The sequence below is a fragment of the Octopus sinensis genome, linkage group LG5 (genome assembly GCF_006345805.1).
Source record: "Octopus sinensis linkage group LG5, ASM634580v1, whole genome shotgun sequence".
Classification (NCBI taxonomy): Eukaryota; Metazoa; Mollusca; class Cephalopoda; order Octopoda; family Octopodidae; genus Octopus; species Octopus sinensis.
This window is the reverse complement of record NC_043001.1, coordinates 50,564,873-50,582,855: the sequence shown is the minus strand read 5'-3', so window position 1 is coordinate 50,582,855 and position 17,983 is coordinate 50,564,873. Positions and strand designations below refer to the sequence as shown.

The 17,983-nt window shown below is 37.9% G+C and overlaps 1 protein-coding gene across 1 annotated transcript in view; it reads left to right on the top strand.

The window, feature by feature from the left end:
- The first annotated feature begins 13,051 nt into the window (after positions 1–13,051).
- The window catches only part of LOC115211803 (sphingosine-1-phosphate lyase 1), a 64,791-nt gene continuing 59,859 nt past the window's right edge, over positions 13,052–17,983 (top strand). Inside the window, exon 1 of the mRNA XM_029780506.2 lies at positions 13,052–13,343. Coding sequence (XP_029636366.1) covers positions 13,308–13,343 — 36 coding nt within the window. The 5' untranslated portion in view covers positions 13,052–13,307. The remainder of the gene's footprint in view (positions 13,344–17,983) is intronic.

Sequence of the window (17,983 nt, the reverse complement as noted above, 5' to 3'; positions counted from 1 at the left end):
TATCTCCCTTGTATAAATTTTTTCTACTATAGGCCTGAAATTTTGTGGATAGGAAATTAGTGGATTATATTGACTCTTGTACTCAACTGGTACTTATTTTATCGACCAGAAAAGGATGAAAAGCAAAGTCGACCTCAGTGGAATTTGAACTCAGAATGTAAAGCTGGAAGAAATGCTGCTAAGTATTTTGTCCCGTGCAGTAATGATTCTGCCAGCTCACCGCCTTATCTCCCTTGTATTAATGAGTCCCGCTGTAAAAAAAATTGTAATTCGTTCAGTTTTCTTCTTTTTATCGTTATATTTTAGTTTTATTATTATATTTGCAACGAAAAAAGGTGATGAGCTGACAGAATCGTTACCATGCCGAACAAAATGGTTTGCAGCATTTTGTCTGTCTTTACGCTCTGAATTCAAATCTCACCGAGGTTGACTTTGCCTTTCATCCTTTCAGAGTCGATGAAATATGCAGTTTGAGACCAGTTAACGTAAAAAAACAAAAAAACAAATAAATAAAAAGAAACAGCCTACTAGGTGTAAAAAAAAATGTGTAGAAAACGAATATGAATAAAAAAAATTGCGCACACGAACGGGTTGCCGAGGAGAGGACTTTCGGAAAATTCACAAGATCCGATTTTTCCCTCATAACTTTCAGGAAAATGAATATATATTAGTGAAATTTTATAGAAGTACCGTTCAAATGACATAAAATACGATTATAAAGAAATTCCCGGGGAAAATGTTTTCCGAAGGGGTGGAGAAAGGAGTGTCGGAAAGTTCACACGATCCGTTTTTTACCCCTCATAACTTTCTGAATCTACTTTAGCACCTTGTCATAAAAACGTAATAAAAAAATATATATATATAAAAAAACAGTAAAATAGATGTAAAGAAAATGTGTAGAAAACGAATATGAAAGCAAAATTTACGCAAACGAGCGGGGGGTGGGGAGACTTTCAGAAAATTCACACGATCCGATTTTTCCCTCAACTTTCAGGAAAACATTTCCCCCACAAATTTCTTTATAATTGTAATCTATGCTGTTTGAAAGGTGTTTCTATAGAATTTCATTGAAAGATATCCATTTTCCTGAAAGTTATGAGGGAAAAAAACGGATCGTGTGAATTTTCCGAAATACTCTTCCCACCCCGCCGTTCGTTTGCGCAAATTTTTGCTTTCATATTCGTTTTCTACACGTTTTTGTACACCTATTAGACTGGGTTTTTTTTTGCCGTTTTGGTGACCGGGCGCTAAACAGGATCCTGAACGTTATGAAGCTAAAAAACGGACTGTGAGAATTTTCCGAAATCCTCTCTCCAACCCTTCAGAAAACATTTTCTCCAGAGATTTCTTTATAATCTCCCCACCTTTTGGGAAGACATTTTCCCTACAAATTTCTTTATAAACCTGTTTGAAAGGTGTTTCTATAAAATTTCACTAATATGTATCCATTTTCCTGAAAGTTATGATGGAAAAATCACACACACATGCATGTGGTCGATGCCAGTGTCATCTGACTGGCACCTGTGCTGGTGGCATGTAAAAAGCACCATATGAGCATTGGGATTCATGGAGGTAGTGACATGTATCCAAGACCCTTGGCAATACACCATGCTTGTGTTGACCTGTCAAGCCAAGTGAGACTGTAGTTGTGGCTGATGTAGGTGTCAGGTCAATGGCACCTGTGCTGGTGGCACGTAAAAAGCACCCACTACACTCTCAGAGTGGTTAGCATTAGGAAGGACATCCAGCCATAGAAACCTTTCCAAATCAAATTGGAACCTGCTTACCAGTTTTCAGTCGAACTGTCCAACTCATGCCAGCATGGAAAGCAGATGTTAAACAATGATGATGATGATATATATATATATGTGTGTGTGTGTGTGTGTGTGTGTGTGTACATATATATATATATATATATATATATATATCATCATCATCATCATCATTGTTTAACCTCCTTCCATGATGGCATGGGTTGGATGCTTTGACAGGAGCTGGCTAAGCAGCAGCCTACACCATGCTTCTGTGTCTGTTTTGCCATGGTTTTTATCGCTAGATGCCCTTCTAAAATCACTCTGCAGATTGGACTGAGTGCTTTTTACATGCCACTTGCACAGGTGAGGTCAATTTTGGTATGGTTTTTACAGCTGGATGCCCTTCCAAATGCCAGCTACATTACAGTGTGAACTGGGTGCTGTTTAAGTGGCACCTGCACAGGTAGGATCACCAAGTAACCTTGCAAGACAAGGAATCTTTGAGAGGGATGGGAACATTGGAGGAAGTGATCTTGTGTCAGATGATGAATGGTTAGAATGTGACAGAGAGACAGAAACAGATGTCTTGTTGTAGGGGAGGTACATGGTTACCCAGCCAGAGAGAAGGAGAGACGGTGAGTGAGAGTTAACAAGAAAGAGGTGTGCTGTTGTAAAGGGGATACATGGTTACTTAGCCAGAGGTAAGAACAAGAGGAGGAGGGAGACAGATTGATCAAGAATGAAGGCAGAAACAGGTTTGTCGCTGTAGATGAGACATGATTTACTCAACCAGAGGAAAGAAGAATGGAAGAGAAACGAGAGCAGGAGAGAGGTGGCAACAAGTGTCAGGGTATGCTTGCAAGGAATGGGCATCAGAGCATAGGTGGGATGGTACAGCAAGGAAGAGAGAGAGACAAATGGTGGTAAGTGCTGGCAAGGTACTGCCAAGAAGTCATGAGTAGGGAGTGGGCATGGGGGATGTTGTGACTGATGAGGATCTGGGTATATAGAGGGGAGGGGATGGTGGGAAGGAAGCAACGGTACAGTGAGCAGGGTAGTGAGAACTAGATTGGGAGTGGCAGATAATCATAGTGTAAGAAGGGGAAGAGGAGAGAAGCTATTTTATTCATTACACTTGCATATCTCTTTACTCTTTTACTTGTTTCAGTCACGTGACTGTGGCCATGCTGGAGCACCTTTAGTCGAGTAAATCGACCCCAGGACTTATTCTTTGTAAGCCTAGTAGTTATTCTGGATCTTTTCAATTCTGAAGCCAGGACCACAGATCTTTCTACTTAGCTAAATAATCTGAAACTTCGTATGCTGATAGAGTCTAGCAAAACAAGACACAGGTTGGAACTAGTTTATTTGAGAAAAATCTATTTTATGACTTTAATCGTAGATTAAAACTGCGAATTTTAACCAATCAGATTGTTTGTTTTCATGTGTAAAACTTGACTGCATTCTATTAGTGTGACGTAGAAAGCGCTTTTGTGACGTACTAACGTTCGGAAAACTGTAAACAAACACAGAACGTAACGGCAGACGAAATACGGCTACGCATTTCGCCCGGCGTGCTAACGTTTCTGCCAGCTCTTTGCTTTTTTAATATTAAATTTCGGCGAAGTTTCGCTTGTCGTAGCACAAGTTTTCCGTCGATTTCCGTAAAAAACTTTTATTTTTTTACATAAGTAATGAGAGCGAAAGAGACTAAGAGGAAGCGATTTTATGACGAGGGAAGTTTGTCTTTGAAGTTACCGTCTAGGGGAAGCATTGATGTACATGTGTGTGTGTGTGTGTGTGTTTGATGGGGTGTGGGAGACAGTATGTTGTGTAAGTGAAGTGCTTCTGTTAGTGTGTGTGAAGAGACAGAGAGAGTAATGTGTGAAAGAGAGAGATAACTGAAATTTTTTACTCGGTGTATGTGTGTATGTATGTGTAAGTATGTGTGTGTGTGTATGTATCTATGTATGTATGGCCGATTCATCGTAATTACGATGAATCGGCCATACATACATACACACACACACATACATACACACACACACATACTTACACATACATACACACACACATACATGCAGACATACATATACACATACACCGAGTAAAAAATTTCAGTTATCTCTCTCTTTCACACATTACTCTCTCTGTCTCTTCACACACACTAACAGAAGCACTTCACTTACACAACATACTGTCTCCCACACCCCATCAAACACACACACACACACACATGTACATCAATGCTTCCCCTAGACGGTAACTTCAAAGACAAACTTCCCTCGTCATAAAATCGCTTCCTCTTAGTCTCTTTCGCTCTCATTACTTATGTAAAAAAATAAAACGAAAGCAAGTACTAACAGAATGGAAACATTTTCAATTTAATACATGTGACTTATTAACTAGTTTTAAATATTGTTATTAGAAGGTGGCTGACTATAGGATCCTGGAAACATGAGTACGTTAAATAATTAGAAGGATGCGCTTGTTTACATTTAAGATGTTTAATACGTCACGAAATTGGTGGTCGAGACGGAGTAAATAAAATAAAGCCGAATGACGGAATATCATTGGTTAAAATTCTAATTATTAAACAACGTTAAACTTAGAAGTTACAATTCCGTTTTCATTCTGGTTTACAATTAAGTTTACTTTTGACACATTCTACCAGTATACGAAGTTTCAAATTGTTTGGTTCAGTAGGAAAAATTTGAAAAAACTGGCTTCAGAATAGAAAAGATCCGTTATTCTATCGGTCTCTTTTGCCAAACCGCTAAGTTACGGGGACGTAAACACACCAGCATCGGTTGTCAAGTGATGTTGGGAGGACAAACACAGACACACAAACATATACACATACATACATATATATATGCATATATACGACAGGCTTCTTTCAGTTTCCGTCTACCAAATCCACTCACAAGGCTTTGGTCGGCCCGAGGCTATAGTAGAAGACACTTGCCCAAGGTGCCACGTAGTGGGACTGAACCCGGAACCATGTGGTTCGTAAGCAAGCTACTTACCACAAAGCCACTCCTATGCTATATCATCATCGTTTAACATCTGCTTTCCATGCTAGCATGGGTTAGACGATTTGACTGAGGGCTGGCGAACCAGGTGGCTGCACCAATCTTGATCTGGAAGAGCTCTACATACTGAAGGGAAAAGGAATTATTGGACTTCTATCTGCACACAGCCATTACAGATTATTACAAAGGATTTTACCATGGATTTATATTATTTTTTTCAAAATTTTTAGCCCAAGTTTATACCAATAACTTTTTAAATAACATCTTTATCATACGATTTTAAATAGCATTTCTATTGTTCAATTGACTACACAGAAATTCACCCTTTTCTATGATGAGTGGATGTACTACCTAATAATGATTATCAATTTTGGATTTCATTTCGAAAGGTAATACCTTCATGAAACAAGTGTAAGATATCTCAAACCATTTTTAAAATAACCTTAGTTATACTTTATATATTTATTTATTAATACAATTTTATTATTATAAGGTGCATGGCTCAGTGGTTAGAGCATCGAGCTTACGATCGTGAGGTTGTGAGTTTGATTCCCGGACCGGGCTGCATGTTGTGTTCTTGAGCAAGACACTTTATTTCACATTGTTCCAGTTCACTCAGCTGTAGAAATGAGTTGCGGCATCACAGGTACCAAGCTGTATCTGCTGTTGCTTTTCCCTTGGATAACACTGGTAGCATAGAGAGGGGAGGCCAGTATGCATGGGCGACTTTAATTAAATTCTATGTCTTTGTCCACCTGAAGATTGCTCTGCATTTTAAATTGATGTAATGAATGCATTGTTCAATTAAATGGAATTGAATGAAACGATTGTATTGCATTACCTCTGGATATCCTTGTTGCTTACTTTGATTTTAATCACCTTATTTTGAAATTGTATGGATAATACCGTACTAAATTCTGGTGCCTCAACTCAAGTACCATATTCATCTGAATCTATATATATATATATATATATGATGTATGTATGTATGTATGTATGAAGCTAGGTGATAGATGAGTGGTTGGTGAGAGCCATACAAGCTATGTAGAGGCATGCTGTCAGTAAGGTGAAAATTGGCAACAAGTATAGCAATTAATTCAGTGTACAGGTAGGAGTTCACCAGGGAACAGTTCTCGACCCCTTCCTGTTTATCATAGTCCTCCAGGCCATAACAGAGGAAATTTAAGACAGGCTGCCCTTGGGAACTCCTCTATACTGATGACTTTGTTCTTGTAGCTGAATCACTACCAGAGTCTTAGTAAGTAGGAAAACAGAGAAGTCACAAATCTCTTTTGGGAGATGGCCCTGCTCGATATGTAGAAAAGGTGTAGGTATAAACTCCATGAGGTGTACCCAGTGCAAGCTATGGACACATAAGAAGTGCAGCAGGGTCAGAGGAAGGCTAACAGAGAAAGTAGTCTTCATATTTGGCAGATGTGTAGGCACAGCACACTAGGAATGTACAAAGGATAGACTTTGTTAAATGTCCTGGGGGATAAGTTGAAGATAGCTTCTATTACCTAGGTGACCAAATCAGCAGCAGAGGAAGATGCTCTGAGAGCATAGCTGCTAGAATAAGAACGGGTTGGGCAAAGTTCAGAGAGCTGCTACCTTTGTTGATAAGGGCCTCTTCCTCTGAGTGAAAAGCAGATTGTATAATGCCTGTGTACCAAACAGCCATGCTACATGCCAGTGAAATATGGGCTATGATTGAGAAGAATGTGAAGGCTTGAAAGAAATGAAGCTAGTATGTTCTATTGGATGTGCAATGTCAGTGCATGCGTACAACAGAGTGTGAGTGTCTTAAGAGAAAGATTGGGTATAAAAGGTATCAGATGTAGTATGCAAGAGAGAAGACTGTGCTGGTATGGCCATGTGATGTGTATGGATGAGGATAACTGCATAAAGAAGTGCTGATCCCTATCTCTGGAGGAAACTAGTGGAAGAGGTTGACCCAGGGAGATGTGGGATGAGATACAGAAACATGATCTTTGGATGATGGGTTTCACAGAGACAATGACAAGTGACTAAGACTTCCAGTGATTTACTGTGTTTGAGAAGACACATCAAACTTAGTGAAATCATAGTTGTGACCAGTGCCATTCCGGTGGCATATAAATGGTACCCATAACGGTGACATGTAAAAGGCACCCATGCCAGTGACAGTAAAAGACATCCAGTACACTCTGTGGAGTGGTTGGCATTAGGAAGGGCATCCAACCTTAGAAACCAAGTCAAAACAGACTGGAGCCTGGTGCAGCTCTCTGGCTTACCAGTGCTAGTCAAACTATCTAACCTGTGCCAGCATGGAAAACAAACGCTAAATGATGATGATGATGATATATATATATATATATATATATATATATATATATATATATAACGGGAAGCTTTATGAAAATAAACAAAAGACGAAGGCAGGTGGAAAACAAACGAACAATTGTATTAGTATGGCGCTCAGGAAATATAAATAAAACAAGTCTTTAACGTTTCGAGCCTACGCTCTTCAACAGAAAGATACACAGAGAGAGAAAAACACAGAAAGAAGGAGAGAAAAAAATGCGTGCAGTAGCTAACGAATCAACATGGCGATCTGATTTCGGCCAGAGGTCAAAGATCAAACATGAGACGCGAGAGCGAAATAAGGGGAGATAATAGGGCTGATAAAAGGGTTGAGGGACCAGCTAATAGTGCGTAGGAGGGGTCTGGATGTGTGTATGTATAGGGTTGGTGTATGTATTAGTATGTATAAGGGTGTGTGTGTGTGTGTATGAGAGAGTATTAGTGCGTAGGATTGGTCTGGACGTGCGTATGTATGGGGTTGGTGTATGTATTAGTATGTATTAGTATGTATTAGTACGTATTGGTATGTATAAGTGTGTGTGTGTGTGTATGAGAGAGTATAAGTGCGTATGCGGGGTCTGGACGTGTGTATGTATAGGGTTGGTGTATGTATTAGTATGTACTAGTATGTATTAGTACGTATTAGTATGTATTAGTTGGTGTGTGTATTAGTATGGCACATCATATGTGATGTGATGTGTAAAGTCATGTGGTGTAGTGAGGAGAAGAGGGGGAGGGGGAGAAGAGGGGGAGAGAAGGGGAGAGGAAGAAGAGGGGGGAAGAGGAGAGGAGGGGGATGAAGGAGGAAAGAGGGAGAGGGGGAGAGAGAAGGGGAGAGAGGGAGTGAGGGAGCAGAGGGAAGGGGAAGAGGGAGGGAGAAAGAGGGAAGAAGGGAAGGGGAGTAGGGGTGAAAGGATGAAGGACTGAAGAAGTAGGGGTCGGGGGGAAAGGATAGGTGAGGAATATATATATATATAAACACACACATATATACAATATGAATATAGGCACATATATATATATCATCATCATCATTTAATGTCCGCTTTCCATGCTGGCATGAGTTGGACGGTTTGACTGAGGACTGGCAAGCCAGATGGCTGCACCAGGCTCCAAACTGATCTGGCAGAGTTTCTACAGCTGGTTGCCCTTCCTATTGCCAACCACTCCAGGAGTGTAGTGGGTGCTTTTATGTGCGACTGGCACGAGGGCCAGTCAGGTAGTACTGGTGGTAGCCATGCTCAAATGGTGTTTTTTATGTGCCCCCTGCACAGGAGCCAGTGCAACAGCACTGTCAACGACCTCGTTCAAATGTTGTTTTTCATGTGCCAGTAATGTGATGCAGGTAACGATCATGCTCGAACAGTGCTTTTTATGTGTCACTGGCATGGGAGCCAGTCAGCGGCCCTGGCAACGATCACGCTTGGATGGTGCTTTTAACGACCCACTGTCACAGGTGTCAGTCAGGCAGTTCTGTCATCGGCCACGTCAGCAAATTTGACTTTGATTGTGATTTCACTTGCCTCAACAGGTCTTTGCAAGCAAAGTTTAGTGTCCAATGAAAGAAAGGTATGCATAAGTAGGCTGGTTACACTGCTGGCATAGGCCACAGGTTATGGTCTCACTTGGCTTGCCAGGTCTTCTCAAGCACTGCATATTTCCAAGGGTCTCAGTCACTAGTCATTGCCTTGGTGAGACCCTATGTTCAAAGGTCATGCTTCATCACCTCATCTCAGGTCTTCTTGGGTCTGCCTCTCCCACAGATTCCCTCTACCACTGGGGTGTGACACTTTTTCACACAGCTGTCCTCATCCATTCGCACCCCATGACCATACCAGCGCAGTCGTCTCTCTTGCACACCACATCTGATGCTTCTTAGGTCCATCTTTTCTCTTAAGGTGCTTACACTCTGCTGTGTATGCACACTGACATTACACATCCAATGAAATCAACCTCTCTGTCTATATATCTATCTTCTTTATAATGTTGGCAAATGAAATGGGGATAAGAATGTACATTGTCTGTTTAATTGAAAATTCTATAAGTGGCCGAAGATTGCTTGACATTTTAAAACTGATGTAATACTTACAGTGTTTAATAAAATGAAGTAGCATGAAACAATTGTACTGCTCTACCTTGTTGCTTATTTTGATTATACACACACACAGGTGTGTGATTCACTGGTGATCTAAATGATTAGGTGCATTAGGTAAGAGCTGTAACGGATTACTAGGGCTCCAAGGTTATAGCTGTGATGGTAGTTACTGAGCCACTGCAGATTTCTGATATAGTGGATGTATAACTGTTAAAGAGGACAACAAAGATTAAGGCAAAGCAAACATCTCAAGTCATATACATTATTGTTACTGGAAAAAATTCAAAGTCTTACAGCTAGTTCTGGGATATCCCATTGTATAGGATATTCTGTCATTGGAGACAACTAGGGGAAATGAGAGGGGTATAGATTAATGAAATGATGACATAGAGGAAGGAAGTGAAGGAATTTGGAGACGTAGAGAAAAAAGAAGCATAAAAGTTCACATTTCTACTTTCTGATCTTGTAGAATTAAGTCCTTAGGTGCAATCCTGCGTAAATCCATGTAGGTTAAAGTTCTGATAGTGTAAACATCCAGAAAAAAGATGCAAACATATCAACAGGATGGTAGCAGAGGTGGCTATTAAGTGGTGAAAAGAAAGAAAAGTAAATAAATAGAAAGAGAGGTAGATAGAATGAGGGGGAAGTTAATGAAAAAGTAAGGTATATAAACATATTGTGTCTAAGAATATAGTGTACAAAGATAGCCAAAAAGGTAAGAGAGATGAGGAGGAGGCAGAGGAGATAACATAAAAAAATAAACAAAATAGAGCAACATAAAATGAATTTAAAGAGAACAGTAGGTGCCAGTGGTATTCTGCTAGTCTATAGGGGTTGAGGAGGAAATCTAGTAGTAAATACTTGTGTCCATTCTTGCTAAGGTCAGTGGCTGCAGAGCTATTTTTAGCAAAGGGGTTATGGTGTGTAGGTAGTTGTGAATGGAGAAACTAGTTGAATGTTAAATTATTTAGGAGTAGGAGTTAGAATTTATGCAGGATTTGCACATAAGAACTTATGAACCTATTTCTACAAGATTGGCAAATTGAATTGTGAACTTTTATGCTTCTGTTGTTTTTCTCCCTTTCTTCATCTCCTTATTCCTTTACTCCTGTCCTCTATCTTGTCATTTCATTAATCTCTACCCTTCTCATTTTCCCTATTTGTCTCCAATGATAGAATATCCCATACTATGCGATATCTCAGAAACAGCTGTAAGACTTTGAATTTTTTCCAATAACAATAATGTATATGACTTAGATGTTTTCCTTACCTTAACATTTGTTGTCTTCTTTAACAATTATATATATATATATATATTTCTAAAAATAAACATTGAAAAATGTTTTGGCATCATTTCTAAAAATAGCCAAGCAACTACTACTGCTGCCCACAGGAACATATATAAAGAACAAAAGACAGTCAGTCAACCACAGTGGAAACACTCCTGTCACAACCTGGGACTTTGAAGACTGCTTAAATGCAAGAAAATATACTAGTCCCTTAATATTTTATATTCACTATTTCATCTATTCAATAAGACAATCAATACTTCATTTCATTTTACTATATATACTATATATTCTATATTATACAGTAATATTATAAAGAATATAAATATAACATAAAAACAGAGTTGGAATTTCTTTGAATAATATATATCCCTCTATACACAATCATACAAACCCCTTTATATATATATATATATATATATATATATATATATATATATATATACATACATACATACATAAATATATATATATATATATTTTTTTTCTCTCTAGTTTCAGCTCAGAGCTGCGGCCATGCTGATGCACCGCCGTTTTGTGCTACACTGTTATTACGAAGAACCTCGTCTAATATGTGGCACTTGGTGAAGAATGGAGTTTGATATAGCTACTCTCATTTGCACCTCTTGCCGTGAGGTAGGTTCATCTGGGACTCTCGACAGGAAGATGTCCAGCTTTGATTTAAAAACCACTACATCCACTTTGTGCAAGTTCCTCAGACTCTTTGGGAAAATATTAAAAAGCTGTGGGCCCTTGAAACCCAGGCTGTTGCAGAAGCTGGTCCTGAAGCATGATGGCATTGCTGGGATCTTTGGCACTATGCAGTGTCATCCTGTTCTAGCATTGGTGTAGCTTACAATGCCAAAATTTGGCACAATTCCTTCCAGGATCTTCCAGACATATATTACTGCATACCTCTCCCGTCTTCTCTCCAGGGAGTAGAGTCTTAGCTGTTTCAACCTTTCCCAGTAGCTGAGCTGTTGCAAAGAGATGATCTTCTTTGTGAATCTTCTCTGGATTGCTTCAAGGTCCGCTGTTAATTTTACACTGGTGGGTGACCATAGCTGTGAGCAGTAATCCAGGCGGCTGAGGACGAATGTCCACCAGAGGACCATCATGGTTTCCTTATCTCTGGTTCTGAATGTTCTTAGGATCCACCCAGCCAGTTGTCTGTACTTTGTCGCCATCCTGGTAATGTGCACTTGGAAAGAGGTATCATCACTCATGTCGATACCCAGGTCCCTCACAGACTTAGGCTCTGGGATTGAAATTCCCTGTGGACCGGTGTATCTTGTAAGTTTAATATTCAGTTTTGGATGCTGGTAGCACAGGGCCTGGAATTTTTCAGCATTAAACTGCATATTATTATCCTCAGCCCATCTGTAGATTGAGTCCAACTCCTGCTGCAGGTGTGCAACATTGCTGGGGTTCTGTATTTTCTGCGAGACTTTTGTATCGTCTGCATAGCTGGCCAGAGTGGCTATCCGGGCATATCTGAGAGGGCCACTATAAAAAGCAGTGGTCCCAAGACTGTGCCCTGTGGAACACCACTCACTATTTGTGTTCATAGAGGTGGTTCCATTAACCACTACTGCCTGACTCCTATCTTTCAGGAAGTCATGTAACCACACTCCAAGTTTTCCAGCTATGCCGAGGTCACACAGTTTGTGGCATATCATACCATGATCCACCTTGTCAAAAGCTTTTGCAAAATCAAGGTAGATTACGTCCACATTTGATTTGTTGAGTAACTGCCTCAAGACCCAGTCATAATGTTGTAATAGCTGGGTCAGGCAGCTCCTACTATATATATATAAGTAGATGTCGGGATAAGCAAGTTAGGCAGATCAAAATAGAAAGTATATTAAAAACATTGAATACAAAAAATTTGTTTATGCATAAAAAAAGGGTCCAGTTTACACAGAATACAAATGATATAGAGAATTAAAGGGTTTGAAGAAAAGTAATAAAAATCCAACAGCTGTTTCGTGGGGGGGGGGCTTGGTGGTCCAAAATAATGATGTTTGTAGATTGATTCCATCGTAGGATTAGACAAGCTTCCACCTTCAGGGAAGACATCTTACATTCGAGGTGTTGAAAGAAAGAAATTCAAAGTTTTGTATTCTGTGTAAGTTGGACCTTCTTGTAAATAAACATATACATATGTTGTATTCCAGGTTTTTAACATACTTTATATTCTAATCTGCCTAACTTGCATATCTCTACATTTACTTTTACACCAGCTCAAGTTTAAATCTCACGAACACTACTAAGTGTATTTATTCTATACGGAGAATATCTGATTCTCATCTATGAACTATGTGTGTGTGTGTATAAGTTAATAGAAACGCATACATACATGTATGTAATTATGTATGTCTGTGTGTGTGTATATACGTTTAATTTTAGTCATCTTCAATTTTAACTGACGATCTCACATAAAGTCACTTGCTAAACAAATACTAGCTCCATTACAGTTCGTTTTAAACCGTATCCTCTCACTCATAACATAGTAAAGTCACATTTTATGACCTCACCATAATCCATGGGACAAACTAATTTCTTTCTCTTTTTTCCCCCACCTTTTCTCTTCTGATCAGCTGGTCTTTATTGAGCACATGTGCTTATGACGTTAAAAGAGAGGCCGAAGAAAAACGTGAGTCAACAACCTACGTAATTTTCCGAAGATTGACGGAGACAAGTATTTTGGTCGTCGTTGAAATTGCGCTGGAATCCCCGTTTTAGTGAGGCGATTCACAGAACTTATGAATTACATTTGATAAAACAATCTATGAATATGGCTAGTGAAACGATGAATTTATTAATGGTTCGTATGCTAATTTTTTATTGTTTATTTATTGTTCTTTTTGTGTTACTTGAATTTCGTAGTAGAAGGAATATACTTGTAACAAGACAAACATACGAAATAGATTTTCAATTAATAACAACAACACCTTATTTTGTATATATGATAACCCAGAACGAATCTGGGAAGACTATAGTTCGAATGAGTACTCAATACATGTGTTGGCTAGAGTGGGTATGATTATTTACTCTCCTAGTGCCTTTGCTAAAACACACACAGTTTGAATCGATCGTGTATTTATGTCTATCGAACTGTAAACCTTATCCTTAAAAACTCTAAAACTGTCAACATGAACGGGTTCAATAACGTTCATATATATATATATATATATATATATACAGAATTTAAAGGACTGACCGCTAAAAGTGGACGGTCAACATGCTAGATATAGACGTCAAATCGCTATTTTCCACGAAGAATGTGTTTATTTGAGAACACATTCTTCGTGGAAAATAGCGATTTGACGTCTATATCTAACATGTTGACCGTCCACTTTTAGTGGTCAGTCCTTTACATTTTGTATGTAAAAATATTTTAATCTTCGGATTTTTTTAATATGCTAGGCCACTGGTATTAATTGATTAATATCAATTTCTACCCTTATTCAAATTTATATATATATATATATACATACATATATATATGATAAATAATCATGATGTTTATCTTGACATCAGGATGCTAACCATCTAATCGTAACATTTTAGCATTGAATTTGGTTGTCATCGCGTTAAATATTATTCAGTTCCTTTGTTTTTAACTATACGTGTGTATCGGTGCCGTTAGTGATTGCTTTAAAATTTATTGTTTATAATGAGTGGATGTGAACGAAGTTGAATGAACTTTGTCTTGAATGAACTTTATATATGTGTGGGGATAGTAAATAAAATACACCTATATACATAAAAACAAAGGGAAAAATAGAATCAATCGAAGTCCGATCAGAATCGTTTGAAGAATGTATTGATAATTAAGGTGTCTGATCTTTTCTAAAGAAATAAAATTAAAAACGTTCCATTTAAGACATTTTCCTTTCAGTCGGTGGTTCCCAACTATTTTTCTTTGACCCACACGTTTTTTAGGAAATGTCTAATTTTCGTACTTCATATAAAAGTAGTATCACATTTAATTACGTAAATATTTTCAGCGATCTTTTATTTTTAAGTAATAATACCTAAAACCACAGATCACTTTATACAGTATTGTGAAATGCCGAAGTTCTTGGAATGCTTATTAAAAAACACTTGTTTTAAAAACTTGATTGGTAATTTTTATTCTGAGAAGTTATTCTAATAATTATATACTCTTCTTTGTTTTACCCATTGTAATGCTCTTTCGCATCCTCAGTGGGTGCACACACATCAGGTTGGAAACACCAGCTTTAAATGATGTGTGTGTGTGATCTTACTGTAAAGTAAATAAAGCTAGATCCACCGAAAAATCTCTGAAGTAAATGTTTATATTAGATGTAAATATGCTTTTGCGCACAACTAACGCGGGCTTCTACGTGCGAATGGCTTCGTAGAAATAACAGCCAAATCTACTTTACCATGATAAAAATAAAAAGGACATGAAATAATGTAGTCCGAGTTATATATATATATATATTATATATATATATTATTTAAAAGCAGCAGAAATTCAACAAAACTTGTTACTCTGAGTTTCACGTTCCCGTTCGTCGGACAGTTTTTGTTTGTCCGACGATGGGAACGTGAAACTCAGAGTAACAAGTTTTGTTGAATTTCTGCTGCTTTTAAATAAAGCATATTACTCTACCCCTGGTATTTGAGTACTCTTTTTTTCCACCTTGTTTCACATTTATGTGTTTACTCCGGTATATATATATATTATATATATATATATAATATATATATATATATATAAAAAGATGAGGAATGGCTTTGATAAGTCTACTCGATTTGAGTTGATCTGGGGGCTAAACATTTTCTAAAAAGTATACTAGGTGCAGGTGTGGCTGTGTAATAAGAAGCTTGCTTCCCAACTACACGGTTCATAGGGTCCAGTCCTATTACGTGGCACCTTGGGCAAGTGTCTTCTATTGACTCGGGTCGACCAAGGCTTTGTGAATGGATTTGGTAGACGGTAACTGAAAGAAGACAGTCGAATACATACATACATACATACATATATATATATATATATATATATACACATATACACACACACATATGTATATATGTATGTATATATATACATACACACACACACACATATGTATATATGTATATATATATATATTATATATATATATATATACATACACACACACACACATGTATATATATATATATTTATATATATATATATATATACACACACACATATGTATGTATGTATATATATATATATATATACATACACACATATGTATATATATATATATATATATATATATATATATATATATATATATACATATATATTACAAGTGTATATATACTTACTTTTTTTTAAGCCCGGTACTTTTTTTATCGAATCCTTTTGCCGAACCGCTAAGTTACGAGGACGTAAACACACCAACATCGGTTGTGAATCGCTGGTGGGAGACAAACACACACACACGTGTCTATATATATATATACATACATGCATATGTGTGTGTGTGTTTGTCTCCCACCACCACTTGACAACCAGTGTTGGTGTGTTTACGTCCTCGTAACTTAGCGGTTTGAAAAAAGTATCGATAGCATAGGTACCGGGCTTTAAAAAAAATAAGTACTAGGCTCGATTCATTTGACTAAGGATTCTTGAAGGCAGTGCCCCAGCATGGCCGCATTCAAATGACTGAAACAAATAAAGATAACGATTCTCATAGAAATCATAGGTATCTTAAAGCGCCCTTCATTAATTATTATATAACAGCGAATATCATACTATATAATACCTAATTACTACTCCTGTAAGTGACCAGTTGATATTGTTAAATCATATTTATTAAGCTCAAATTAAGTCACCATGAGTGTAATCCCAATTGAACTATTAACCCTTACTGTGTGAGCTTCATTGTTCATAAACGATTTTTTTATACCAACCCACTGGTTCTCTGGTACAAACTTACAGTCTTAATCATAACTGATGGAGTGCTCCTCCTCCTATATATATATATATGTATATATATATATATATATATATATATATATATATATATATATATATATATATATAGTGACGTATTTTTGCCATTTCAATATGGCTAACCCCTAAGGGTGGATGCTACTGTAGTTTTTAGCCCCAGGAGGACACACTCCTCCAGCTGGCCATAGACACACTATCTGTGTCCTGTCAGTATTTGCAAAGGGAAGTCATCCTTCCCGTCTTCAACTTATGATACACACGGACTCGAGTTTCGAGGTATTGACCTCTCGTCAGCGTGTGACAATCATAGTTGTCGCCGAGAATTAGATTTCCTTCACAAATACTTATACTTTTTCCAGCGTCCACTGTCGCTGATATTGAAAAAGTGAAATCAAACAATGATAAATATCAAAGTGAGTTATATACAGTAGCGGTAACACATCGTGACGTATTTTTGCCATTTCAATATGGCTAACCCCTAAGGGTGGATGCTACTGTAGTTTTTAGCCCCAGGAGGACACACTCCTCCAGCTGGCCATAGACACACTATCTGTGTCCTGTCAGTATTTGCAAAGGGAAGTCATCCTTCCGTCTTCAACTTATGATACACACGGACTCGAGTTTCGAGGTATTGACCTCTCGTCAGCGTGTGACAATCATAGTTGTCGCCGAGAATTAGATTTCCTTCACAAATACTTATACTTTTTCCAGCGTCCACTGTCGCTGATATTGAAAAAGTGAAATCAAACAATGATAAATATCAAAGTGAGTTATATACAGTAGCGGTAACACATCGTGACGTATTTTTGCCATTTCAATATGGCTAACCCCTAAGGGATGCTACTGTAGTTTTTAGCCCCAGGAGGACACACTCCTCCAGCTGGCCATAGACACACTATCTGTGTCCTGTCAGTATTTGCAAAGGGAAGTCATCCTTCCCGTCTTCAACTTATGATTGTCACACGCAACTATGATTGTCACACGCTGACGAGAGGTCAATACCTCGAAACTCGAGTCCGTGTGTATCATAAGTTGAAGACGGGAAGGATGACTTCCCTTTTCAAATACTGACAGGACACAGATAGTGTGTCTATGGCCAGCTGGAGGAGTGTGTCCTCCTGGGGCTAAAAACTACAGTAGCATCCACCCTTAGGGGTTAGCCATATTGAAATGGCAAAAATACGTCACGATGTGTTACCGCTACTGTATATAACTCACTTTGATATTTATCATATATATATATATATATATATATATATATACAGGGAGAGTTTACGAAAAAAACAAAAGACGAAGACAGGTGATGTACAAAACAAACAGATGTATTAGTATAATGCTCAGGAATAGAAAAAGGATTTTACGTTTCGAGCCTATGCTCTTCTACAGAAAGGGACACAGAAAAAATTTACATCTAATATATATATATATATATATAGAACGCCATGGTAGACCGTTAGCTCCTACACGCATTTTTTTCTCTCCTTGTTTTTTTCTGTGTATCT